The sequence below is a fragment of the Polypterus senegalus genome, chromosome 7, assembly GCF_016835505.1.
Source record: "Polypterus senegalus isolate Bchr_013 chromosome 7, ASM1683550v1, whole genome shotgun sequence".
Classification (NCBI taxonomy): domain Eukaryota; kingdom Metazoa; phylum Chordata; class Cladistia; order Polypteriformes; family Polypteridae; genus Polypterus; species Polypterus senegalus.
Genome location: NC_053160.1, coordinates 147,515,147 through 147,533,203, shown reverse-complemented (window position 1 = coordinate 147,533,203; position 18,057 = coordinate 147,515,147). Strand labels below are relative to the sequence as shown.

General features: G+C 37.0%; 1 protein-coding gene across 3 annotated transcripts in view; it reads right to left on the bottom strand.

The window, feature by feature from the left end:
• LOC120532912 (lysine-specific demethylase 4C-like) overlaps positions 1-18,057 on the bottom strand; it is a 917,975-nt gene that overhangs the window by 290,681 nt on the left and 609,237 nt on the right. For all 3 annotated transcript variants that reach the window (XM_039759396.1, XM_039759398.1, XM_039759397.1), the window contains exon 17: positions 17,772-17,880. In XM_039759396.1, coding sequence (XP_039615330.1) covers positions 17,772-17,880 — 109 coding nt within the window. The remainder of the gene's footprint in view (positions 1-17,771; positions 17,881-18,057) is intronic.

Genomic DNA, 18,057 nt, shown 5'->3' with positions numbered 1-18,057 from the left:
AATTTTGGCAGAGCAAGTCCCATACACTTTAAAACTGACCATTTACTTACAACCAAGGCACATAGGAATTATTAGCATAGATTGTGTCTAGGCATTCACAAGTGCAGATGGACCCTGTAAGACAGATAGCTGGCAGTCTGACCTGAATTTATTCTTGATTCATTAAGGTTCTTCTGTCAATAAAGGCCATAACTATGTGATAAATATGCAATCCTGATCTTCCTGATGCTGTTAATTGAGGTGTTACACGGCAGCTTGATTGCAATAAATATGCACAGCCAGCTTCAGCAGCAATAATAAATTCCCTTAAGAGAAGCCTTGCATCTTTTTTCCTTTCCTGACATGCTACAGTTTTCAATCCTTCTAAGTGTGTGGGGGAGTCTATACACACACACATACATACATACACACACACACACACACACACACACACACACACATATATATATATATATATATATATATATATTACTGTACATACATATATACATATATAAAATATATACATATTTATATATTATATAAATATAAGGACACATACATATACATAAAAACTGCACATATATTATATATACCTATATTACATTTTATTTAAAGATGCAGTCATTTTTCATGTGAAGAATAAAGGAGCAGAGTTAGGTGCAAAGTTGAAAGTAGTAGCTCTAAATCATGGATTATTCATGAATTATCATATGAGATTTGCAGGTCATGCAGAATACTAGGCAATTAAACTCCCTATTTGCCTCCTTCCCTTGCACACATCAATATATAAAATATAGCCAAAGCCTGATTAACACTTGGATTCCTGCTATGTCAAAGCTACGTCTAAATAATCTAAAAAATAAAATTGCACCAATGAGTTTCTTAACTGACAGTTGGTGTTCCTGTTTTTCTCCCACATAGAGACTGGGAGACTGTTTTGAATTTGCTAAGAACAACACCAATAAAAAAAGGCAAAAGAAAGCAATGAGATTTTAAAGGACAGCAAACAGATCCATGCATAACCTACACTGTTTAGCCTTATATCTGAATTCTGTCCAGGTTTACCTGACCACTAGGGGTAATCAAATCTGCTAACTTATTAGTATAAATAATTAATGATGTAGTATACCTATAAATGATTAATTTTGCTAAAGGCATAACTTTCATTTTATTCCAGGAGCCACATAGTGTCAGGACTGTGAAACTAGGAGAGTTAAGAGCATATCCAGATGCGAACAGGTATGGCCTGATACACAGTGGAATAGAATAAAATAAGTAAATAGGGTGAAGAAAATGAACCTTTGTGTGGGTATGTGAATGAGCTTGTCCCCTGACAGATAAAATGTAAACACCTGTTTTGTGAGGCCTATTGTGGCAGACAGGTAAGCACTGCTTCCGGACATTAAGTTAGAATCCTATCAAGATCACATCTATGTGCACTTTGCACATTCTTCCAATGTTTCCTTATGTTTATTTGGAAACTTTCCAATTTTCTCTGGCATAGCAAAATTGTAAAAGTTAGGTTCTTAGAAACTCTAAAGTGTCCTGTGTAACAAAGGCGCTATATAGGCGCCTGACCCGACACAGAAAGACACAGAGGCACGTATAAAAAGTACAAATACTTTTATTTTTCTTCAGCTGTGGGACACGTCTTCCCCGTGCCACACAGCCCAAACAGTCCCAAAGCACCAACACTAAATCACAACACACTCTTCTTCCTCTACCACCACCCCTCCACAAGTGTAGTCCTCCTCCTCCCAACCCTGGCTCCTCGAGTGGTGGTGGCTGGCCCTTTTTACAACCCACCTGGAAGTGTTCCAGGTGCTTGACCACCTGGTCCTAATTGCACCTCCGGGTGGGGCTGAAGATTCTTCCAGCCAGGCTGCTGAGTCCATGCAGCTCCCCCTAGCGGCCATCCGAGCCCCCAACCAGGCTGTGGAGGACTCCATCTCCCATGGAGCCCTGCGAGTGGTTGGCGAATCATCGTCAGCCATGGAGGCTGCCACCAAGAGTCCCGGGGAAGGTACTGGAGTGCCCATGGTGGCTCCCCCGGAACATAAGCAGCAGGGGCGTCCCTGCCGGGCATGGGACCCGGCTGTCCTTCACACCTGGTAAAAATGGGCATGGGTATGTGCATCATTATAACTTGTGATGGGCTGGTGTCCCATCCACATTTGTTTCCTGCTCTTTCACCTAGTGCTGTCAGTGCAGTCTCCAGCCTCTATGATTCTGATTCAAACAGATAGGTTAACTTAACAGAAATTTCTATAAATATACATGTATAAGCAATGAAAAATTCATAACTAGTGACTACAGCAAGGAAGTCTTTTTAAGTTTTATAGTTCATGTACAGTTGGATCATACTGGAAATATAATATTTGAGTGATAATTTTACATATCTCAGTGTACAAGCTTCTTACACAGAAGCAGCCATACTTTAAATGAAGAACGTAAGAGAAAGTTTAACACAGAAAATGTAACATTAACCTATCTAGTATCATTTCCATTGTGGAAGTTAGCTATTACTTACAAGTGCCAAGAGGTCAACTGAGAGACCTATAAAATGTCAAAGAGTGAAGTCACACTGCCATAATGACAAATAAGACTATATATTGCTCCACAGCATTTGACAATGTCAGATTGTAGCAGGTGCCATATGTCAGCATGTGCTACACAGAGAACGGATGAAACGAACCACAAATAAAATCCCAACAAATTAAACTTTTTGTCCTTCAGAGAAATACAAACAACAATTTGCTTCCTTAAGGAATGGGTACACTGACCTGTGTATTTCTATTCAATAACAAACCAAGGCACATTGATTGCAGTGATTGAATTCTGGTTAGCCAGTGTAAAATTACAATGAATGTTCTGTAGTTGATTAAACAGATACTAATTTATCTCCTATCAAACTAATAATCCACATCAGAGCTGTGAGGACAACTACTTAATCCAGCAGTATTGAGTACAATATAAATATCAACCCAAGATGGAAAGGCAGCCCATCACCAAGCACATTCAAACGCTCACCCACACTCACACTCACACTGGAAGCTTCCTCTATAGTAAACCACAAAATGTTTTTCAAATAAGTTACATTTTATAAAAAAAATGCCTATAAATTACTAAATGTCTACATTCTCTTAAAGGAAACAATTTACTGCCCATTTACTGAATCTAGTTATTCAATAGGCGGCTGTTGGGATTCAAAGCCTATTCTTGCAGCACTGAGCACACAACAGTAGTAAATCTTCTAAAAGTCTCTACAGCTGGTAGTGAAAAACAATGTCATGTTTATGAAGGTTGACTTTTTTTTTAAGCAAGCTCCAATGAGTAATATTCAGATGTAGGAATCAGAGAGCAGTAAACATTTTGCTCTTGGGAACAACTGGAAGCGGCATGGAAACACACATATTTAGGTCTTAACAAAACTAAATGCAATTTTTTATGGTGTCACAGTTCACACTGCCTCCCTATGAGAAATGTGCTGGAAGCACAGGAAAAAAACACTGGAAAGGGAGTTAGGAAATGAAAGTACCTCAGAGCCCATTCGTCTTTGGGAGGAGATTGGAAGAAAAGTGGACGGGACATGGCCCTGAACATCCACCCAAAGCTACAGGGATACAAACTAAACCTGGAAGGTCAGTAGGAAGGAAAAAGAAAATACATTTTCAGGAGTATAAAAAAGAGACCTGAGAAGACAGAAAGGTAGCTTGCCGGTGTTCTTGACATGGGCTGGAACTCTACCAGGGAGACGGCTTCCGAAATAGTACTGATTTAGATGTGCTTTGGGAATGGACACTTGTTATTTGGCTTGACTTGTAAATGTCTTTGGAATACTTGGATCCTCAGTCTATTTCCCTATTAATCTGAAAAAGGTTGAAATTAACCCACATTTCTATGTGTTTTTGAAAATTATTATGTTTGCCTTGAACCTTTAGGTTAGAGTGTCTGACATAGCAAGGCTAAATATTTAATGCAAAAGGTTGTCTCTTGAATTGCTGATTACCACCAACCTAGACAACACTCCTTGAAATGAAACATATTTTTACAATAGATTTAACCTACAGTTTGTTCATTGTTATAGCAAATGCTAATATGACAAGACATTGACAGTCGAGGAAGAAATGCTGGTTCTATCAGCTGCAAAGTGAAATGTGAAATCTGTAATATTCATATTTCTTAAGAAACACTAAAGATCAGCTTCATTTACCACCTGCTTTATGAGGCAATTCTTCAATTTTAAGAATTTTAAGAGAATGACATTTACTTATTAAACGTTTCAATTTTTTGGATTTTACTAGGGTGCAGGCAAGATTTCTTTTTGTCAAGGCAAGGAGGGAGATGAATTGTGTGACTAAAGAATTTGTAAAAGTTCCTGATCAACTGTAATAAACAGCTGCAAACACAATTAGTGGACTTAGGATGTGATGGGCAAACCTTGACAGTGGAAAGACAGAAGATGGCTGAAGAGTGTGCCCCGTGTTTGTGCCAGTCAGCTATCCTAAACTCTCAACATTTGACTGAGTGAAGGAATTGAAGTTTTTTATTCTTGAGCAGAGAACGCAGTATGAAGAACAAATACAGGTCTTCAAAATTCTCAAAGTCATTGATAAAGTTGATATAACAGAATTCCTTTAAATAAAGAGTGAATCAAGTACTTGAGGACAGGTGGAACTTTAAACAAACATAAGGAAACACTTATTCAAACAAAGGGCTGTGGGAAATTCAAACAAGTCCTGTTGTTGATGAGGTACACTCTCAAAAAGTATTTTCATGAAATACTGCAAGAACTTAACTGTTACGAGACAAAACTTTTTGTATTCTTGTTAATAGCAAATAATTTCTCAGGACTGATGCTGGAGCAGTCTCTCCCATGAGTGGTCCTCCCTGAGACAGCCAAAGTGGGACACAGACTCACAACATTGGGACTACAGGCATCCAGTTCTGCCGCTGCACTAAAGGAAACCTCTATTAGACAGTTGCAGATGAGGTTCTCTTAGCTGTGCCATGGATTTTTTCTGTAGATTGGCTCTCATTCTGCCACTCTTTCATGTGCCACTGACCACATTTCCCTTCTCCCTGAGGCCACAATTGTCATCAATAAGGTATCATTCAGGATGGATACTCCCACTTTCTCTCTACCCATCCACCATGAGACAAAAGAGGTAATATGTGTGGAATAATACATTTTTTTTAATCAATATATTAAATAATAGTTGAACAAAGAATCTGAGGACCTTTTAGTCTGTACTCAGGAAACTGTTAATCTTAACAAACAAACATCTAGGATTGTAAAATCAAAAGCAACAGACTTTTTCACTTCATTTTTAGTGGTTGAACAAATGTGTTGTAATTTTTGGGCATATTACTGAATTCCCCCAAAGAATTGTGTAACCTTGTCTCGTGATAGGCTCTCTCTGTAAGATGTAAAAATTTCTGTTATAAAAAGGAAACTCACCCCTCCAAGATTGGGCTATTGCTGGTGACTGTCAGTGACACAAACTGACAGGGCAGGAGTGGTCTCTCTGCCACCAAGAATAAAGAAATTGCTTTTTACTTTACATCTGCTGTCTGCCTGCTGTTTGCCTCGAACCTTCGTCCACATATGCAAACTCACTATGTTGGATTTACAAAGCATTAGTTCTTCCTCTGAACCAAATGAAATCTCTCAATAAAGCAGCAGACATGGCCACTTAGCCTGTGGCACTGCTTTTTCCTGCACATCTGCTCTATCTCTCAGTCGCTCTTAATTTGCCGCACCAGAGTTTTTGTATTCATAACAGAAAGCAAAACCTACCTTACTGACTGATCTGCAAAAACAAGTGTATGATCCTTAGCTACACAGCTGGATGGATTGTTAATTTGCCAACAATGGAAAACTCTGTGCCCAAAGCACAAAAACACTTCCACTCACCCTTCTGTTAACTCTTTTTCTCTGATTTTTCTCTATAAACTTAGGCCACACTATAAGGCTGCCAAGTGGGCCTTTGTAATTTGTTTAACTTCTGGCTCAAAGTTTAAGAAACTGCTGGTCTTTAAACTCCATGCTGATGTTACTTAGGAATAATCCCTGGAGCCATCACCAGGGTCAGCAGTGCTCTCAGAAAGTCCTTCTAGAGCATCCTTGAGTCTGGCTTTCTGATAAAATCTCAAAATATCCTTGGTGGCTCTCATGTTACTTTCCCTTCAAAATGTGTAACAAGGTCCCAGCTGTTCCAGACAGCAAACCTTTGGTTATCACCAACAGGTACAATCTTCCCAAGACCTCTTCTTCACATTGAGCCTTAGACTTTAACTATTGTATGTCGGTGGCACATTTCCTATAAATATGTAATACTATCCCCAGGCATTTCTTTGCCACACTGGATTCCTGAATTACAAGTGTGAGGTCCCTGCTGACTGTTAGTGGTCCTTTTGACCCTTGCTAACTTCTTCTCTGCATGACTTACTCTTACACACTGTATTGATCATGATGTACACGTACTACACCGGGATTTTGTTTTCTGATACCAGCAAAATGAAGTGACCACATAATAAACTGCAACCTGTCCCAAGTCCTACCTGTCCTAAAATGTTCCTCAGTATCCTTAAAGACCTGTGCTCTTCTATCCTAATTTATATTGAGCTTCCTCAGGGGTTTCCACAAGTTTTCAGGAACAGTGAGCAAAAGCTGATTTGTGTTTTCAATTTATTAAAACGAAGTTATGTATTTTAGCATTCTTAAGCTGGTGAATGGCAATTGTAGGACATTCAAGCAAGAATTCCACAGTGCAATACCATACTATATTAAGATTTAAGTCACACATTAGATCTTATGATCTTCTCAGCTTTACTTGAACTAACATATAGCAACTTCTCCCCTAAGCTTTTCATAAAGCTCTTAAATTTTCATTGCCCTTTAGCCCTGACCAGTAGATTATACCATGTATCAAAAAATCAAAGAAGCTGTTGCTTTCTCTAGCAATCATTTTGGCAAATTTTCTACAACATCTATGACCAACTTTATGCAAACCGCCCCAGGCTTAAAGCATAAATATGTTACAGCTACGAGAAACATATTGTGTGCTGAAAAATATTTTGCCCTGAGGTGTAATTTATTTACAAATAAAAAAATGAACTTATATCAGCAGTCGTACATCATACTAATGAACCTTTTTTTCCTACAGCATGCTCTTTTATTTCAGAACATTAATAATATGGAAGATATATTCTCAAGCAAAAACAGGTAAAATCACAGTTGATTGCGGGTATATTGTTGCTTTTAAAGTCTTTCCCAAGGCATAAACCAATAGACACTCAAAATGAATAGAAAAAAACAACGATTCTTCCAGAGCTGTGAAGCTTCATTGTCATTGTCCTTTCCTAAGCTTTACAACTTTTAGCTTCTGAATTACACAAATGCTTCAATCTTCTGTGTTGTAAGAGGCAAACATACAGTATCATGTTTTTGTACTTAAAACCAGGAACTGTGTGCAATTTTGATTTTTAGAAAGAGAAAATCCTGTGGGATAATGAAAATGATTATAAGCAGCACTAACACTATTTCAATATCACAGGGTAGCCTATTCCCTAGCGGCAAAGTCTGTTCTAAAGCAGGCAAGGAATGTAAAATCATATTTTATTACAGGCTGTAGGCACAGAAACAATAATAAAGCAAAACAACAAATGCAGCTGCAGCCCTCTTGAGATTTCTTTCACCCACTGTAGAGACTCAGTAAGAATCTAAACTAATCTTTCCAGGTACCCCATATGACAGCCATTCCTAACTCTAAGATCTCTTATCTAGATTCTGTCTCTCTATAACATGCATTATGAGGGATACAAGACTTAACTTGTTGACTCTTATTTTTGTTATTTTTCATTGATCGTAAACTTTTGAGTTATAATTGCGACACCCTGCTGGGTAAAATGCTTTCTTAAAATGACTCAATAATCCCCAGTGCTCCATGGAAGCTGTAAGTAACTCTAAAAGAAAACAAGCATACAACATCCTTATGTAATATTAAAAAACAAATACAAAATGAAAATAATAAGCCTTTGGACTCTGGACCTATCATTTGATTTAACAACTTCTTAAACCAACTGCAGCAATGTTACTCCTCCGTTTTTGGTGTTGTGACTTACTTTTTCTCATTAAAGTATCATTGTGACGCACTGCGGGGAGTTCCCCTTGGTGAATTGAGTGCAATCATCAAAGTGGGAGATATTGAACATGATCATCAGAGTGGTGACCCTCCACATCCCACTAACATTATAAACAAAAGCAAGTTACAACCCCCCTGTGGAAACCTGCATCCCAGTGGTTGAGAAACACTGGACTACAGTATTCCTTTATGCTGGGAACCTACAGCTTTCTGGATTGATCCTGTTACGGAAATATAAATATAACTAATCTGGTAACATTTTAGAATAGGATCTACCGACATGCATCCATTCATCGGGATCTGCTGTGTACCAAGACCTTGTCAAACACTTTATTTGGTATTAACACGTCTATGAAAAAAATAAAGACAACACTTTAGAAAAGAGGTTCGCTACAATTCTTTATTTATATAGTAATAACTTTCTAATAAATGCATTATATTAAGCTATTAGTCCCTATTCTGCAGTGTTAATGCTATAGACAACCAGGACATCCACAATATTCTTTTATTTGCAGGATGACAAATCAATGGACTGCAAATGCAGTCAGGACAGATGATAATGTGTTCTAGGTTATTATCAATACCAAACCACTGGTGCAAAAAGGCAAAAATACACATGGTGTCATGTGATCACCTTAGTGACTCTGGGAAATGACACTATAGTTGTGGCGAGGGAGTGGATTGCTTAGGAACCAAAAATAATCTTTGAAAAAGCTGGGATAAATATATTCAGAATGATATATTTTGAAACATAACATCATTTTAATACATATAAATTACTAATATGGCAACACTAAAATCCTTGTATTTCAATGACCTTTTAAAATAGCATACAGTAGACCCACACCATACTTAACAGTTGGCAAGGTGTTCTTTTCTTCAAAACCTGCTCATTTGTTTTTCTGAAAGCAAACCTGTTTGTGGTTGTGGCCAAAGAGTTTTAACTTGATCTGTGCAAACACTTCCAAAATGCCTCTGCCTTATGCAGATGTTGTTTTGCATACTTAAGAATTCATTTTGGTGAGGCAGTTACATTTTTCTTCTCGCTCTTCCATGAAAGCCACGCCATGTCCTTGTAAGTAATGCTGTGCAGCACAGCAATGTACCGCCACTCCTTCGTCAGTTAAACCTGTCTGCAGGGCCCTTACATTCATTGGGAAGTTTGATTTGCCTTCCCTCCGTTTTCTTGGTCTTCCAGATCTTTTCTTGACCTCCATGGCTCCCTGTAACTGCTGGAGGCACTCTGATATTGTGTTATTGCCTTCCCCTGCTTTGTATACATAATTTAATTTTTAGATTCTCAGAAGAGCCCATGGTTGTTGACTATAATTAAGGCTCTGGAATTGTCATCAGGAGACAATTCCTAATGACAACTATTGACCAGACAAACATCTACGAAGTTAAAGCCAGGCCAGGATAAATGATCTAACAAGTTCTGAGTCCTTACGACTGAAAGAGTGTACAAACATTTACAAATAAATCAGTAAATTACAATTTTTATAAAAACGTTCATTATTTAAGTTTGCTTGCTGTCGGAGTTCTATTTATTTTTTTTACTTCAAATGTCAACAAAATATGTCATTTGGCCAAGGGTGACCAAACGTTTTCATGGAACTGTATTCCATTTTAGGAAACATTATACAAGTAGCAAAAAAAAAAAAAAAAAATTACTAAGAAGAAAACTTAGATTGAAAGTGCTGTTCAACTTTAGCCTTTGTGCTATCTTTTTGTTTATTTTTGAAATATCTTTTACCATTCTGTCAGGAATGTTTGAGGCATCTACTTTCAAACTTGGTAATCAATTCAAGGAATCGTTAAATGGTTGTGTCACTCTTACTTGCACCTTTCACCCGTTTTCCCATTTGGGAGAATTAAATCTTAGCCAACAAGAAGTACATTTTTTAAGTACGTCAGCAAGAAATGCTACACTAATAAAAAGAAAAGGAAATGTCTCATGTAGGAAAATCTGCAGAAAGAATTGTGAGAGGGAAGGAATAAACAAATATCATTTTAAAAAACTGTCTGCTCAAAAACGTACATCATTAAGACATCTGCTTGACATAGGTAAAGATAGATTTAAGGTATACTTTAATACATTTCACACAGTTATTATTTTTCCTCCATACCAAGATAACTCAGATCCATCCTGCTACAGTTTGTAATCAGCATCATGCAACTTTAAATAGCAATTGATTTATGTTAGACTTTCTGTCCAGATCAGGTCAACTGACCACTATCTAGCAAGCAGTTCTTTGACATGTCCAATAATAATGATTCTGCCAGTTTCATTTCTGGCTATAACACATTAAATTAGCATTATTTTCCTAAGTGATATGACTTTGCATAGTTTTGCGGGGAAGGATCAGATGTTTCCATTCTAGTCAATCTCCTTGCTTACCACCTTCAGTTCTTTCACCTAATTAAATTCTCACTCAGTGCATTCTCTATGTTATGTTTTTAAATATAATCCTCAAATCACATTGTGCTCCCAGGAACCTTTATCTACCCTTTATTTCATGACTTACTGTAATGGTGGGGACAATGTCAATTTGATGCTTCATCCTGGCTTATTTCCTACTTCATTTCTGTAGTCGGCAGATTTTCTTTAATTTTTATCTTTAAACACAACCATTTCCTACCTAAAATGAAAAACATTTTACTACATCGATTCATTCAGAATTATTTTACTTGTCTTTCATTTCTTATTCTAACCTTAACACAAAACAGAAAACTTTTTTTTCCTTCAAAGAATGACCCTTTAGAAATTGACGCTTTTAAAACTACCATCCCGAGCAGAGACATAGGACTGAGTGGCACCTTTCTTGTACATGGATGTGGTTTGATCTTTATTGTCAGTCTGACATCCTGAAGTTTCTGTACTTTGCTCATATTTATTTGATAACTAGCATCTGCTGGCCAGTGCTGTCAAATCAGCCTAAAAAAAATATCTTAATAAACACTTAGCGAATGATACATATGTAACATAACAGAATTATACTTTCGTAATATTTTGTTGCATGTTACACTCATTCATGACCCTGTTGTACAAACTGAAATAAAAAAATAAGTTTTCTAAATTAAAACTAATGGATTTATGAACATTGCCAGCTAAAGACTGTAAAGAGCAACAAAATATTTACCATTCCTTGTAAATGTTTCAGTGACAACGCTTCATTTGTAAAGACATTGAAACATCCAAGTTATATTTCTTACAATAAGCTGTTCTGATAAAAGAAGATAAAGTGAATATACTGAAAGAACTTAATTGTTCAAAAGCCAACTGAGCCACATAATTACACGATTAAAGTAAAAAAAACTGTTGAACTGTACTGCATATGTGCTGTTGCATCTCACCTCTAAAAATAAAAAATAAATTCTAAAGAAAATAATTCTCAGTTAAGTCCAAACATTTAAAAAACAGAACTAAAGGATTCAAATAAATTAAAACACAATTAGAAAACGGAATCAATAATTCAGGAAAACAAAGTGAGCAAGATCAACAGTGAAATATTTTCTAAGAATGACTCATAACAAACAAAGAAACTAACAGTAATGGCTTCAAGCACCATAACTGAGTTAAGGTTTAAATATAAGAGGAGAAAAAAATCACTGTTTCTGTTACAACAAGAAAACTATTTTACAAAATATTTAATAGAGGACAAAGATAAAATGTCACGTTATAAGAATTAGTATGTGTAATAGGTTGCTTTTCTTTATATCCTCAGCTCTATCTTATTACTGACCACAAACCGTTGCTAAGTCACTTTATCAAATTCCTCCACTATTCTTAATTTTTTCCCGGCTCTCTAAGCTTTACAATTATCATGGTATCCTTTTAGCTTCTAAAGCCACTTCTCAGACCATACATTTTGGTTAATTTCAGCCGTGCAAGAGTCTTGAATTTTTTGCTGGAAGCAACACTTAGAAAGTGGGATCTTCATCTTCTTATAAAATTGTCTGCTGCCATCACCAGACTCATAAAAGTCGATATATTTTTGCCTGAGATCTTCAGACAATTCTCTGATTTTTCTTATGATGAATGGTACTGTCTGAACTGCTTCTGTGTGCAGCCTCTTTTTAAGCCCAGTGGCAATCAAGTTGACTCAGAAAAGTTACAAACTTACAGAGGATTTTAAGAAAGTTCTGCTTCACTTACAAAACATAACACTTTACCTTTCAAAAGAATTTATTACTAGTAGATTAAATTGAAATCACATGAATAAAGACATGGTATTGTTTAACATGCTACACTACATTCAGTGAGTTGTACCAACTGTTTTGCAATGTTCACATTACCTTATTTTAATGGTAAGCATGCACATGTGTGCTTTTGTAAAAAAATCATCCATCGCATAATTACCAGCTGACATTGCAGACTTTTGCACTAACAATGATAATAATATTTCATTAGTCAATAATGAAGGCCTCTGAAGTTTATTACTGTACTAACTGTGTTACCCAGCTTTGAGCGGAAAAGTTCAGAAGTCCACAGATGTGAACATATATGCACAGCATTATTTGAAATGGATATAGATAAGTGATATGCTGATGTATTAATGTGAAAAGCGAGGAGTGTGGAGTATTTTCAAATTATATATTCAAATGCCTCTACCTAAGAAGGACATTTGTCCTTTGGACTTTTCAGCATCGTGATCGAAGTAAGTGTGTTGAGGTTGGGGGATATTCTCTCCCTAGATGTTTTAAGTGGCACTAATGAAGAACAGGGTTGAAGGTGGGAGGTCAATTTTCTGTGTCATGACCAGGTGCTGTAGGTCTATGAGGCAGAAAGGATAACCATGATGAGAGCCAAGTACGCTTCTAGGAGTGCCGATATTCAACATTAAAAAACAGAGCCTGCCAATAACTGAGCTTTGCAACTTCTTGGGGCTTTGGAAAACTTTCTCTTTCCTTTACACAATGTAATCACATCTCTTTTTTTCCTGTCTAGGATACCATTCCATCTTCAGTCATCTGTTCATCCTATTCGCTAGTGGTGCTATTCATATACAGTCAACCCTCGTTTATCGCGGTTAATCCGTTCCAGACTCTGCCGCGATAAATGAATTTCCGCGAAGTAGGATTCTTTATTTATAAATCGAATATTTTCGCAGTTAGAGCATAGAAAACCTGTTTACGACCTTCTAAATACAGTAATCCCTCCTCGATCACGGGGGTTGCGTTCCAGACCCCCCCGCAATAGGTGAAAATCCGCGAAGTAGAAACCATATGTTTTTATGGTTATTTTTATATATTTTAAGCCCTTATAAACTCTCCCACACTGTTAACATTATTAGAGCCCTCTAGACATGAAATAACACCCTTTAGTCAAAAGTTTAAACTGTGCTCCATGACAAGACAGAGATGGCAGTTCTTTCTCACAATTAAAAGAATGCAAACATATCTTATCTTCAAAGGAGCACCGTGAAGAGCAGATAATGTCAGAGAGCGCTCGCTAAGAAAAGCAAACATTCAAAAAATCAATACGTGCTTTTAAGTATACAGAAGCACCACGATAAAGCGGCATTTTGTAGAGGAGCGTCCATATCTTCTAGGCAAACAGCCCCCTCTGCTCACACCCCCTCCGTCAGGCAGAGAGAGTGAGAGAGACAGAGAGAAGCAAACAAAACAAGCGCCACGCGGGAAGCATATCTTATAGCATTGAGGAGTTTTAGTTAATATGTAATACATGCTCTAATTGTGTGGCTTCTAAGCCATCCGCCAATAGCGTCCCTTGTATGAAATCAACTGGGCAATCAAACTGAGGAAGCATGTAACCTAAATTAAAAGACCCATTGTCCAGAAAGCGAACTAGCGAAAAATCTGTGATATATATTTAGATATGCTTACATTTAAAATCCGCGATAGAGTGAAGCCGCGAAAGTCGAAGCGCGATATAGCGAGGGATTACTGTATCCCGAAAGCACAAAGCATATAAAGTAGCATAAAATGAGTATAAAAAATTACTAATTTTCATTTATCTATTATATCACAAATTTAGATCAAATCAGTCACTGCATTTTTGAGATTCTGGGGAATTTAATTTTTCTACTGTAAGGAAGGCTTTTCTCCTAAATATTGATATATTAAAATATCCTTTCTTAGTGGATACTTACTGCCCTTGATGTACAGTCCTGCCATATTTCAGTGCTTTTGTTGATAAATGAGTAAGTGCTTGAGTCAGTCAGTCAACCTTGCATTAAACATGAAGATGTTGTACAGTAGTATCTACTGTACACATATTCAATATGGAAAGAGTTCTAGAATGTAAGTTGCATTTTAAGGAAAAGGCTGATCCCTGTTTCAGTATCAATTCCAATTATGAAAACATAATGTGTTTTAGTGAATTAATGTTGTAAAGCGTGGTCCGTGGTGAAGGGTTAATTTTAAATAAGCGCAACTCGCACAGTGCTGGCTCTAATCAGGCACGGGTGAGGTGTGCATGCGCTTCCCTCCAGGAACTGATAGGGTGGGTGCCTACTGAATTGAAAAGGCACATTTAAGTGTGAGCATCAAGCAGGTGCCTCATTAGTTCCTTGGAGGGAGCAGTGTGGCACAGTTGGGAGGGGAGGAAGAAAATAGGAGAGAGAACGGAAACAGTATGTGGAGAGAGCAGAGACAGGCCAGACAGCCCATGTGGAAAAGGCAGCACGATCTTGGGCCTCGCGAAGGAGTGGTATTCCAGGGGCTGGTTCGCCCCACTGAACATGTGTGGAGTGGGTGCAAGCATGGAGGAGTCTTCCCAAGGGACCCAAGGTACAACTGCGGGTGTATGAAGGATGAGAAGGAGGAGAAACAATCCTGTATGGTCTGCCTGGAACCACGTGGTCCCAGTCATCCCAGGTCATCCCAGTCCCAGAATATGAGGTGGCCACATGCAGCAGGGAGAGTGGAGCCAACCTGCACATTCAATAATTGTTGTTGTTATCACAAATGTTCACCTTGATTAAAATTTGGTGGAATGAAAACTAGCAATAATACTGAGACCTAAGACTAAGATAAAGAACCACTTTGCCAACCAATAAAAGTATAGTCAAAACTAAATTGTTGAAGATCTAAATATACACATTTTTGTACAAATATCCAATTTTATATAGTACACACTTGGACTAAGATCACAATGCCAGGATCAAATTTATATTTAATTTAAAGTCCCTAATTTAAAAATTGAATAAACTAATGCAGTACTGTTCATGCACAAATGTCTAAGGATGGCGCATAAATATTGTAAAGATATTTAATTAGAAACAAATATACTTTAGATACCAGTTGTTGCACTAATTACTATAGATAAGAACTACTACAAATAAGAACTTAAGAAAGACTTGTTAAAAAGCAAGTGCTCGCCATCTGGCCTGAGGAAAGGACATGAACCAGCCGGCAGCTGGATTGGAATGGGGGCTGAGTCTGCCTGAGTGGAGTCATTGGGAACGACACACTCACTGGTGCAAGTGACATGTCAAGGGCCATTAGAAATGTATAAAATTGAGTCCCTCTCTCTCGCTCTCCGTGTCTCAGCTGCTCCATTCATGGAGAATGCCATTCCATCCAAGGGCCACGCCGGCCAAGTCGGAATGGATACCAATCAACTTATTAAGACAGACAGCCAACTGGTAGCTTATTATCCAGGTTGTATTAGTACTATTTTGCCAACACTCACATTTGTATTCTACTTATAATTTGAGCATATTTTCTATAATGTATAAATAATCTCTCCTGCCTGTTCTGGTAGTCTATCTAATTGCCTGGGGTTATAGATGTCAAAGAAAGTGGAAGTGTTGAACTATAGTATGATAAGAGTGTGGTATAAGTATGGGATTTTGGGCATTGTGTTATCATCTACGTAAAAAGAGTATCAGAAAATATGGTCACCGTCAAACACTACCACAACAAAACAACAACCACCTGTTATATTTCATGAATTTACAGACCTTATTTGGCTCTAAAATCTAACACAGGATGTAACACAAATTATGGATTATTGAAAAAAGTTTATGCATCGATCATCTATCATTGGCACGCAATCTTCTAGTAGACAGTTCATAAAGAAATCACCTCATTGTTAGCAAACATTTATCTCAGAGAAATTCACTATTATGGACCACACAAACTTCTCCTTTGTTCAGTTTGTCCCCTACTGTCCCCTAACACAGAACCCAGAATTAGCAAAGCTCTTCAAGTTAGCTTCGACTTCATGAAAAAGTTGAGTGTCATCAGAGTTGGTTACTGGGTATAATATATCAACTTGGAAACTCCCACCACCTTTTATCCCTATCCATTCATCCTTCTGAGCAATTATCAATGATGCTGCACACAGACTGACAACTGTGGGATGATTTATACTTCAGTGGGACTTTGAAAAGACAGGGACAGAGTTGGAAAGTTATAATAGTATAATCTGAATGTTTCATTATGAATGTCACATGGACACCAGCATGGATGTGTGCAAAGCACCACACAAAGCCTCACCAAGTACACTGTGCTTATTCACTTTCTGTCAAGTAAGGTCATTTTTCTTAATGTTTACAACTCTTTTAGATAGAGTATTCAAATGCATTATTATTATAATAAATAACTAAAAAGGCTTCTTTATTTAACAGAAATTGATGTAGTAAACACATGGATAGGAATAAATTGTATTCCGTAAGATAGGAGTAAGTGTATTGCACTTATATAAATGTTAAAATAAAAAATAAGATTTATGGTGATGTCTTACACAGCACTAGCAAACAATAAAATACGAGCAGAATAAATTAACTCCATTCAGTTAGTCTAAATGTATCAACCACTCTATATAGGCATTACTGAGAATGTTCTTATATACATGAAAGTTTGCTTTATCAAAATTTTGTGTAATAATTGTGAATAAACACAAACCTTTTAAGAAAATGGTCTTTGATGGATGTGTCAACTAGCATATTAACACACACCTAATCAGCCAGCATGCCATTTTGGTGATGTCTGAAATAGGGGGGTTTGCAGATACTCTTTCAAAGAACACATTTCATTTTTTCCTACAATAAATTACATTATTATACTGCTATAATAATCAACATGCTCATTCATGATTAGGGATGTACAATAACACAATGTTGCCACACTAAAAGTCAAAAAATATCTACACACTAAACATACATATACACAAGTGATTATAAAAGGCATTAAAAGTGTTAACTCCTGGGTTGTTGCCTAATATTAAGTAACTACTTTGATCTATTTTCCAACAGGACTCTCTTTAGATTACTTCAATTTCTGTATTATTTCTCTAAATATATTCCATCGTAGCTAGAAACAAAACATTCATAAGGTGTGGTATAGAGGAAATAATCCAAAAAAGAACATTGGGTACAACCAGCTACAATTTGACATAGTCAACAACATACTCTTTCATCTTTAACAAGGCAGGTAAAAGTAAATGGAGAAAGGTCAAACCACAAAAAATTGCCCAAAAATATATTGTATGCTTATCGTATGAAAGCTCTATCATTTGACATGCTGTAGATATACTGCTTTCCATTTTTGAGGTCAGATGATTAGGATTAAAAAGAAAAATCATCAGGAAACCAGTAGCACCAATCAACAAATACGTATTGTTTCATATTTTTCATACAGTGTTTTTAATATTTATGATGAATTTTTACTTACCAGCTTGAGCCTCTGAGGTGGTATGTGGCTTGTGTCAATAGAACTACGCTTACTTTGGTTACCAAATTTCACTTCAGGCACAGCCAAGGCACACATCACGTGAGCCCATCTGAAACGGTCAAAGAAATGAAATGTACCATCGGTAAAAAAGGTATTTTTAATGCTGCAAGCCATGTTATTGCTGTTTTCAATAACAACAACAAAAATGTTAGGTTCTGCTCCTATATGCTCAGATTTTGTGTCATCAAACATTGTTGTACTCAAGGAACCCAATGCATGCTGTGAA